Source organism: Necator americanus, chromosome IV (genome assembly GCF_031761385.1).
Source record: "Necator americanus strain Aroian chromosome IV, whole genome shotgun sequence".
In the NCBI taxonomy this organism is placed as follows: Eukaryota; Metazoa; Nematoda; class Chromadorea; order Rhabditida; family Ancylostomatidae; genus Necator; species Necator americanus.
The window spans coordinates 16,618,438-16,628,420 of NC_087374.1; the positions used below are offsets into that span (position 1 = coordinate 16,618,438).

The window sequence follows — 9,983 nt, forward strand, 5'->3', positions numbered from 1 at the left end:
GACTAAAACACCCACAAATCTCGTAACTGTTCGAAAATCCGTCAAATATTCGCTACAATTACATACAAATTGAACCGAGTGGAAATTATTTTCAGATCACCGTCCTACTGTGCTTGAACGACACCAACAGGTGTCGCCACGTCATCTGCATTTTCTTGGGACACTGTCGTACGCGTTGGAGCACGGCAAAGAGCGTAGAGATGAATCGGGCAGATAGTGTGCATAAGTATAACACTTGCTGTTATTTTTATGAACTTACACTATCCTACTAATATGTAACACTACATGGATTTTTTCTTGTATAAAGCTTCAAGAAAGGTATCTGAGCAAATCTTTATTCAAATAATTCATTAGTTTCTATTGAAACAACACAGCATCACAAGAGTCGTTTGCAATCCTGACTTTGGCCTTGATGTAGATAGTTCTCTACGTAAAAATACTCAAATAATTTAAATTATTTGAAGAGCTATACATGCTGAAATGTTACGGAGGTTACCTAACTCGGTGAGGTTACCGAATTGTTAAAAATTTACTATTGTTGCTATGAGCAACGGAAATAAAATGATAAGTTCACAACTAAAGATATTAAAAGTGGTACAGTGCAACAATTCTAAGAGTTTATAATAGAAAACAAAAATATCCTATAATTTATTTTCATTTCGAAGGTAAGATGGAATTACGCATATTGGGACGGAAATAGACTTCCTTTTTCCAGAGAGTTGCTAAATTTGGAATCACTTGTAAAACATCGATTGAAAAGTTATTTCTACAAGTTAATGATTGTTTTTCTTTCAAATCTGTACACGTATTGAAGAGAGTTTTTTCCTAAAAAAAATTATTCTCCTCGATTTGCGGAGCCGTAGTCAGTCATCCTTCGGAACGCTTTCTGTATATGATCCGGTAATTCCTGCATTCGCGTTACATAGGTGTCGAACCTCTCAATTGGCTGTTCCGTCTTCCCTCGACAAATTAGTTCATAGGGAAGGATTATAAGGATGAATGAGAAGATGATCAGCCCTGTACCGCCAATAAAACTCGCCGTCGCCGGCACGTGTCGAAACAGCACGTCGATAACTGAAAAATTTGAATATGACTTGTCAGTCTGGAATGTTAATGAATGGAGACGTAGCACTATTCGAGCCTCCCTGGGAATTTCACTATAATTGTTTTACTTGACTATAGTCTAGTATTTAGCTCTTTCCCCTTCGCAAAATTTTTTTTCCAAAACAAGATCTTTCTAAAAATTTCTTCTTATCAATGATTTTATTCATTGCTTTCTTTCAAACTTTAAAATTTTTTCACGTTGTACATATCTCTGCGGTCACGTCCCTCCTATTCTGGTTCTACATGACTTGTATCGCAACTATTATTAGAGAGCAGTTATATGTAAGAAGAGTTTAGGAAAAAACAAACAAAATATAAAACATACAGATCAATAAATGATCAATAATATGTCCATAGCCGCATAGATAAGTGCACAGGGGATCGGGAACAACAATAATCGTGAGAATTATATCGTGAAAATCCGAATAGCGGTTATTAGAATACCAGTGGTTGGTGTTCGCTTCGCTAGCCTTCACCGATCTTTTTCTGTCAACGTTTTCTTCAATTTTTTTGCCCGAAAATTTAAGCATAGATGAATAATTTTATGGTTTTTCCCTAAACGCTCAATTCTATATTTGGAGAACAATCAAACATGATTTTACATCTATATTCCTCTCAAACCTCCACAATTGGGAAACATTATTGGAAGTATGAGTTTTTTTGATTCTCAACTATTAGCAAAGAACGATATGCTAACATGAAGACGTGAATATCACTATCGTAGTGATAAAAATAACGTTCTGCGCCAGATCGCGTAAACTGTTGCCTACTATGTATTGTATTTAAGCAACCGTTCGCACGTGTGTTTCCTCCGTTTGAAAAAGGACGTTAACTGCTTTTAATTGATTTTCTTGAACTGTAGCCAAAATTGTCATCCTTTTTCAGAAAAGGATGTTAGCTGTTGCTATATAGCTGCTGTGTATATGTTGCTGCATTGCTACCACAAACGAGTTATTCCCATATCAAGACCTATGCGGGTTTTGATCCACGGGGCGGGCCATGAGGTCCCTATATGAAGCCGTGACTCATAGTTGTGGTACGTGGTGGTTACGAAGTCTAGCTAATAAGGTAAGCACTAGCCAATGTGTTGCTGTTTGAGTTTGCCTACCGTTTGGATGCTTTTTGTAGGGTGATGAGGCGCTTGAGAGGATAAATCACTAATGGCTTTGGATTTTCCAGGCTCTGACGAAGGCGATAACGCTGAAAATCAATTAAAAACTACGTTTCAACATGTCGAGATTCAAAGACAGTCGAGCATGGGCGATGTTAGCAGCGTTAAGGAGACATGCTGGGAAATAGATATGTGGAGGAACCATACAAACCCATTCTACTGCGTTGAGGCTCCCGCGCACCAATCCGACGCAGTGGAAACCGTCTCTTCACACTCTATAACTTTCTGGCACCGCTGCACCATTCCGACCCCATGGGACCCGTCGCACTCCATTTTACATCTATCTGGCTCCAGGGCACGAATTCGACCCCGTACGACTTGTCTCACTCAATTTTACTGCGTTGAGGCTCTAGCGCACGAAACTGACGCCATAGTATCCGTCTCCATCTTATTTTGGAATTTCCTGACTGAGACACACGCATACACAGACGCACACACGTGACAGAATAAGCCCGTTATTATACAGCATGATAGTTTGCAAATTTAGAAGTATACATTCACATAAAAGTTTATTCACCCTCACTTATGAGAGAAACTAACATTCCTTGTCAAACACAACAGATTGCTGCATAGATTAGGACAATAGATAAAAGGTAGAGTGCTTGCCTATCAGGTGCATAGCGATGGTTCGGCACCTCACCGATGCACAGTTTTGCATCATTGTGGAGTGTTTAAAAAAAAATTTTAAAAATAATCCAAAAATTCTCTTCCTCCTTTACTTCTGTAGTGCTATTGCCATAAACTCGTTTTAGGACTACTTGAACATGCTTGCAAAGCGTAAAACAGATTGCGGTGTTCCTGCGACGGTGACGTCAGCTCTCTTTAGCGAGAACGTAATTCACTGAACGTAACGGTTGCCTACAAAAACCTGGGCAGCAGAATATAATGAAATTCATTGCGAATCAGTAGGAGATGAGAATTTCCCATTATTCCTTTGCACATGCTTGTCGTTAATCTTTCGGTTCTCTAGGTTCTAAACCTCTTCTGAACAAGGAACTTGACAATGTAGGATTTCCTGGAGGAGCAGTCGAATTAACAAAAGAGTTGAGGTTTAAGAAGAAAGAAGATTACCAATGTCATTATTTCAGAACCACTATTGCTATAATCAGAAATACTAGAACAAACAGGTATTGATAATGTTATGAATAAATACCTGTGTTTAGAGGAATTCCCATTAGCATACCAACAGAGACAACAAGAGGGTGTAAAAGTGCGATCCCGAAATTGATAAAGAAGTTGAACACTGAAATATCAAGAATCAATGTGGATCCATACCGATACATAGATCTCAAAGAAACTGCAGTCTTATTGCAAACTATCTCAAAAAATATTCTGTATTATTGAATCTCTCGTACAGTCATCTTACTTTTTCGTTTGGTTTTGTTTTAATTCTTTAAATTATACATCTTGAAAAACACCTACACAATGACAGCCCTGCAGCACCCAACACTGGTCCCCATGGTACATATGCGATTTCAATGTATTCACCACGGGTGAGTAGAAGAATCAGTACTGGAATCCAATTGAAGAGAAAGTTGAGCAGTCCGAGACAGGACATAAAAAGCGATACTTGCCCCAGATTAGCACTTCCCATCAATCTTTTGAACAGCACCTGCCAACAAGCACTTTTATAAACAGTAAAGAAACCAATAAAAAGTATAATAACTTTATGAAGAGGGCTCCTATAGAGATTCAATTTTGCACGTCTTCAAAGAATTTTTGAGTGACATTAACCAAAACCTTGTCTGATTATAAAGGGGATCTTCGAACATGCAAAGTATGCTTCTTGGAACAAAAAAGAAAACAGTAGTCGGAAAATCGAAAGTTTCATTTTTGGAATGTCTTGCATCGACGTGATTGAATATAGATAGGACTGGTTCACGCAAATTACTTCGTTTAATTGGCGCACTAGAGAGGGTAAAGAATGAGTTGCTGCAAAAGCATCGCGGTCGTTTAGGTAAACAAAAGCATATGCCTGAGCATAGTTTATGCGAGATTAGTTTGGGCATCTTTTTATAACGAAGAATCGCAGATCTTAACTATTTGAGTGGACACACTTTGTACAACGCTGCCGATGCAGCTGAAGAGACGGATAGAAGGATGCCTTGCCATGCACCACGCATTCCACCATCCAAGGAAATCACGGCCACACCAACGATTGCGAATGCAACGGATAATAACTAAGAACAATTTGAATTAGAATTTACAGCAAATATTGCTATAGAAATTAAAATTTTATCTAAGGAATTTAGTTCTATTGCGTTAACCACATATTTTCAATATTTTTCTATTCTTTTTAAAGTTTCTTATGGGAGAAGTCACTTAGTTTTTTATGGAGTTCTACAAACTAACTGAGTCTACAAGAACGGTTAATTTTTTGCGCTAACGTGAGTAATTCTTTCCTTTCTTCTCTTTTTGGGACACATAATAAAATGAAGCCTGTCAATCTGAAGCTTTATGAGAAACTATAAATATCTCGACAACTGATGACATTAATACTCAGAATTTCAATGCAAGACTCCAGAGTTTCAGCAGTTTATCTCGTTGACCGCAACGAAGATATCAAAAAAGTCTTTGAGATGAAAAAACATGCAGATTTGGCAACGAGCAGGAGTAATCTCAAAACACTAAAAATCTTCTAGAATCAGAGGTCGTTGAGGGCCAATGGCCAAAGAAAAGGTAAGATTTTGGACAAAATTACGAACTCTTTCAAACCTACTGCCAAAGTAGCAGTCTGCAGTTTCTAGGATTCCCCTGATTTTTAGTGTCAGAAGTATGCAACGCTTAGTTTCAACAAAAGAAAATTAGAAGGAAAATTCTGCAACGAACCTTCATAGCCACGAATTTATCTCCCAGCAGAAGAATGGCAAGGAGATAAACCATAGCAGCATTGCATGATGAGATCGAAGTGGCCACACTGGGCGAAATGTATAACAAAGAAGCACTATAAGTGTAATTGGCCCCTATCCAGAATAAGAGGAACGGTGAGACGCAAACAAGGAGCGTATAAGGATGAAGACCTCGGCGACCAAAAATTGACGACGCATCTCTGCAAATCCATATAGATACACACGAGTCAGGAATGAGAGATATGATGGGAGTAACATAATTGTTTTGGAAAAAAGAAAGAAATTTACCCTTACTCGTGAGCCTTGCGCCAAGTTCGTCTTGAGATCACTTCGGAGAGTAGAAAGACCGGATAGCATAGCATCATGAAATTTGTATTAAACCACATCATCGAGTAAGGTCCATAGAAATGTTCCTTGAAATTCAACACTTCTCTTTCTTCTTCCAAATATTTTCACAGAAGAAAACATTTTCTAAAACGTTTCACACAAAATTTAAAAAAAAGTTCTGCTCGCTCCATGTCGGTCAAATCCATAGGTGGCGTAGAGAGATCATACGCTTAAAAGCAGCGAAGCATGAAATCTTCGATGTATCTCTATCTAGATAGATCTCTCGTGAAAAATATAGAATTCGGGATGTAGACTGCGAAGCTCAATTTCCCCAAATTGTCTTGAAAAAAGGCATGCCTTTCTCAGCAGTCTATTCACTGGTTTTACTAGAGTAGACTGCTGGGAAGACCTAATTGATTTCCGACCGTTCGCTTGTGGACGCGGCACGGACACAATAGGCGCGTTCTAACGTACCTCGTGATGATTAGGGTTATTTCCCACCTCATTTTTCAGGAAAATAAAGAAAGGAAATAAGAAAAAAATGGAAATTAAGCGTGACTACATCTATATTCCTGATCTGCACTCTACATTGTCCACGACAGATCTAAACATTAAAAATTTTATGATACGCTTCCTTTAAAGGCATCACTCCACGAATCCGAGGTGGTACGGATTTCAGGTGGAGCATTCGTATACGGCATAGTAGATTATGGGGAAGAAAGTGATTCCGCCCACTTCTTACTAATTGCTGTAAAAAAACGGCCTTCTACAAGGAGTTCGACTGGAGCGCGCCAGCCCTGTGCGGCGTCGCATCTTCCGGGCCGTTTTTTACGGAATTTAGGAAGAAATGGATGGAATCACCCCTCCCCCCTTTACGTAGTCTCCCATCTCGTATACGAATACTCCACCTGAAATCTGCACCACCTCAGATTCGTGGGGTGATGCCTTCAAGCTGGACGCACGGAGAGATACGGCTGGACCCATGCAGCAACTTTCAGAGTGATATCACATATAAAATGAGAATAAACTAACGCGGTCAATCACCAGAGCTGTTTTGCTGAACTGTGTTGACATCGCCCATGTAAAGGCAACTGCGCCGACCACAAGGATGCTGAGCACAACCTGCAAGTTGAGCGATTAGAAATACCCATCAGGAAATGCTGAAATGTTTTTCTGCTTTTCTTTTTGTTGAAACCATCCATGATACAATTAGTGTCCAGAAAGCTCAGTAACTAATTTAAGAGGTGTTTGTAGGTGTGTAGTCAAGAAGGCACGTCAACCATGTAAGTAACTCTGATTTTGTCCTTCTTCTTTGGCAAATGCTCATCTTTCGTGACGAAATTGTATATACTACATAAATTAATGGGAAAACGTCAATTCAATGCAGCGTACTGTTCTCCATGACGAAAATTTTTGTCGTTGATTAACAGCAGGTGTTTGATCCTTTGCTTCTATTTCCGACATCTTACTGTCTCTGGAAAAGAAACGAATAATTTTATCATATCATTTCATCATGCTACCGCATTCTTCCGACGCGGAACATGGTAAGACGAATAAGGAGAGAAAATAAGGGGAGAAACAGACGCGCATATGAAATTTTGTTACTATTCTACTCTTGGCATCTTTCCATCACTTTGCAAATGTAACACGCAGTTGAAATGCGTCGTACCGCTTCCCTCACAAACTTCGCCGTCACCCAAAGCAGTTTCCCAAAAATGCGTCGTGCCGCTTCCATCACAAACTTCGCCGTACCCCAAAGCAGTTTCCCAAGAGTTACTAGTTTCAGAATGGTGTCTTATTAAGTGTGTAGGGCATAGAATCATCACTTCCGAAATATTTAACAAAAACTGCTCTGTGACCTAAGTCTCTTTTCAGCTCTACAAATATATATATATATATATTTCAAAAAACAAAAGAGAAAGAAAATGCATTAGTAAAAATTAGAAAGGTCTGTGTAAAAATCCTCTTCAGGTCTATAATTATCCGGATGACGTTGTCCTTCCTTAATGGTAAGTTAATTCCTATCTGAACTTACTGATATTCAAAATTACCATGTCTCAGAAAGTAAATATGAGTTAGGAACAAGTTGTAACGTTCTTTTAAAGTGAAAAAATGCACTTAGAAATAGAAAGATTTCTTTAAACGTTGTATATACCTATACGTTACTGAGCGGGCGGGTGTAGCGCAGTCGATGTGGGGGAACGGTCAAGAGGTACCCGTATGATGTGCCGTCGCGTTTGGAGGACGCTAATCATCGTCGATGATTGCACCGCGCAACTGCTGACAGCGTCGTGATCGCTACAGTAGCCTGATCGCTTCTCTTGCGCTACGTCTCTCTGACGTCCCGCTCACACTGTCTTCCCCGTCCATTTTGCCGGGGAACGGTCAAGAGGTACCCGTATGATGTGCCGCCACATATCCAGGAGGCTAATGAGCGTCGTAAATTGGGTGCGTACCGTTAGGTACCCGCAGCCGATTATCTGCAGCCGGATAAGTACCTCCAGAAGAGGCTGTCGGTAGGCCAGAGCAGGCATACCTTGGGCTATCTGTGATCACTAAGCCACACCCATCTATCGCCACATCACTGAGGTCATGTGCCACTCTGTTTCTATTGCAATTACGTAATGGAGTTGACTTTTAGGAAAGTTCAAAGAGCAAAAAGGCAACAACGTAGGCACGTAGAAATTGATAACAAAAACGTAGAGAATGAAAATGCTAAAAATGAAGAAAAAACGTAGAAAATTTGTAAAGTTATGTTTTTTAAAAAATTTGTATTTGTAAAGCAAATGTTGAAACAAATGCAAACATAGCTAGCTAAAAATTGAAAACGTTCCAAAATAAAAGTTAAAAGGTGTAGAACCGAGAACCTGGTTTTTGAAAGATGTAGATGTGTGATTGAAAAAACTGTATAGAAGATATCGATGTAGATTTGTATTTACACAGAATATTAAATCCTTGTAAGATACTGCAGTAGTTTGTGAGATTTCGATTTTTTTTTGCTTTACGCAAATAAAACGTACAATTATTCCCTGTTTCTGGCATCTCGTGTGCAGTCGTTCGATATATCTTTATACGTTAACGATCGATGCTCTATACGGAGGCAATAGCAGAGATAGCGTGCCCCTGCGAGGCATGTTTCGCACCTCATTAGACGATGAGAGTCGCTGATGAAGGATGTGATGGGCGGGGCATAAGGCAAACGCAGCGCAGTGCTCTGCTGACGCTGCGCAGCGCAATTAACGATCGTCGTTGCCAGTCGTTTTCCCTAATGATGGCTGCGGGTACCTAAAGACCGCTCCCCTCGTAAATTGCACCGCGCGTCTCCTGACAGCGTCGTGATCGCTACAGTAGCTTGGTTGCTCTTCTTGTGCTACTTCTCGCTGACGCCCCTCCCACACTACCCTCCATGCCCATTTCGTCGCGTCTGCTGCTCTTACGAGGAGTTTTCTCCGCCGCGCCCGCAACTCTTACGGAGCGCTTTTCGAATCGAAGGAAAATGAAAGTACCTGATATTAGATGTTGTTTGAAACTCTATATAAAGTATACTTGTAAGTTAATGTAAGTGAAAGAGGTTTTTGTATATATGGAATTTAAAAATGCGAGTGAAAAATGAAAATATCTTGTTTTGACTTGTTAGATGGAAATTAATCATCCATCACTTGGAATGCAAAAGATGCTCCAAAGAATTTCCTCTGATCGGTGTAATGCTATTTCTTAACTTTTTCGCTTTCTAGGAATTTCTTTTTGCTTTCTAGCTGAATAAACGTGGCATCCAACGACTAACTAAGCGCGAATAATGCCTCGCAGACATACATTGGACCTAAAGGTATATCTCGAAGATACAAAGGTCTCTGCTCGCCATTAATACACCTAGCCTGCCGTATTGATTTTATGCTGAGGATAGATAGAAATGAAGCAATAAAACGCTGTTGAAAGAAATTTGAAGAACCATATAACGTTTTATTCTATAAAACGTACAAGGAAGTACTGAAATATTTAAGTTGCGCTCCATATAAACATTATATCTATATGAAATTTTGAAAAGGTAAAATTTAGAAAGGAGTTCAAAGAATGCATACAAAGTAATAAGGAAATAAAGTTGCTAGGCGTATAGTTGCTGCAGTCGAAAGTTGAACATGAATTCTTTGAATGACATCGTGACAAATACATACTTTGCCGCATCTGCCTCGCTTACGATGCTTTTTTCCTTCGCCGCACTAGCAGCTCTTACGATGCGCTTTTTGAAACGAACAAAAAAGGAAAACACTCGGTGATAAACGTAGTTTGATACATTAGACTAAGTAAAATTGTTTAAGAAGTTCAAATAAGCGAAATAGCGTTTAGAAATGTGAGTGGAAATGTTTATTATCACTTTTTTCTGATTTGTGAAATGGAAACCTCCCATTTATCTCTGAAAATACAAGAGATGTTCTGAAAAAGGGTCCACTCTTCGGTCTCATGCTGTATTTCTTTGCTTTTTTTTCGCTTTCTAGACACTTCTTTTTGCACATTACAGCTAAGTAAAACTATTA

General features: G+C 39.3%; 1 protein-coding gene across 2 annotated transcripts; it reads right to left on the minus strand.

Moving 5' to 3' along the window:
* Positions 1 to 835: 835 nt before the first annotated feature.
* On the minus strand, positions 836 to 7,186 carry RB195_001555 (uncharacterized protein; the record flags this gene model as incomplete). Of its 2 annotated transcripts, XM_064198395.1 has the most annotated exons (9): positions 836 to 1,074; positions 3,429 to 3,518; positions 3,698 to 3,887; positions 4,333 to 4,455; positions 5,105 to 5,324; positions 5,419 to 5,537; positions 6,484 to 6,573; positions 6,844 to 6,925; positions 7,137 to 7,186. In XM_064198395.1, 9 exons carry the CDS (start codon positions 7,184 to 7,186, stop codon positions 836 to 838), a joined length of 1,203 nt encoding a protein of 400 aa, XP_064054276.1. The 2 variants fall into 2 exon arrangements, with proteins under 2 accessions (XP_064054276.1, XP_064054277.1); XM_064198396.1 differs by lacking the exon at positions 7,137 to 7,186 and having other exon boundaries at positions 6,844 to 6,915.
* Between the last annotated feature and the right edge of the window lie 2,797 nt (positions 7,187 to 9,983).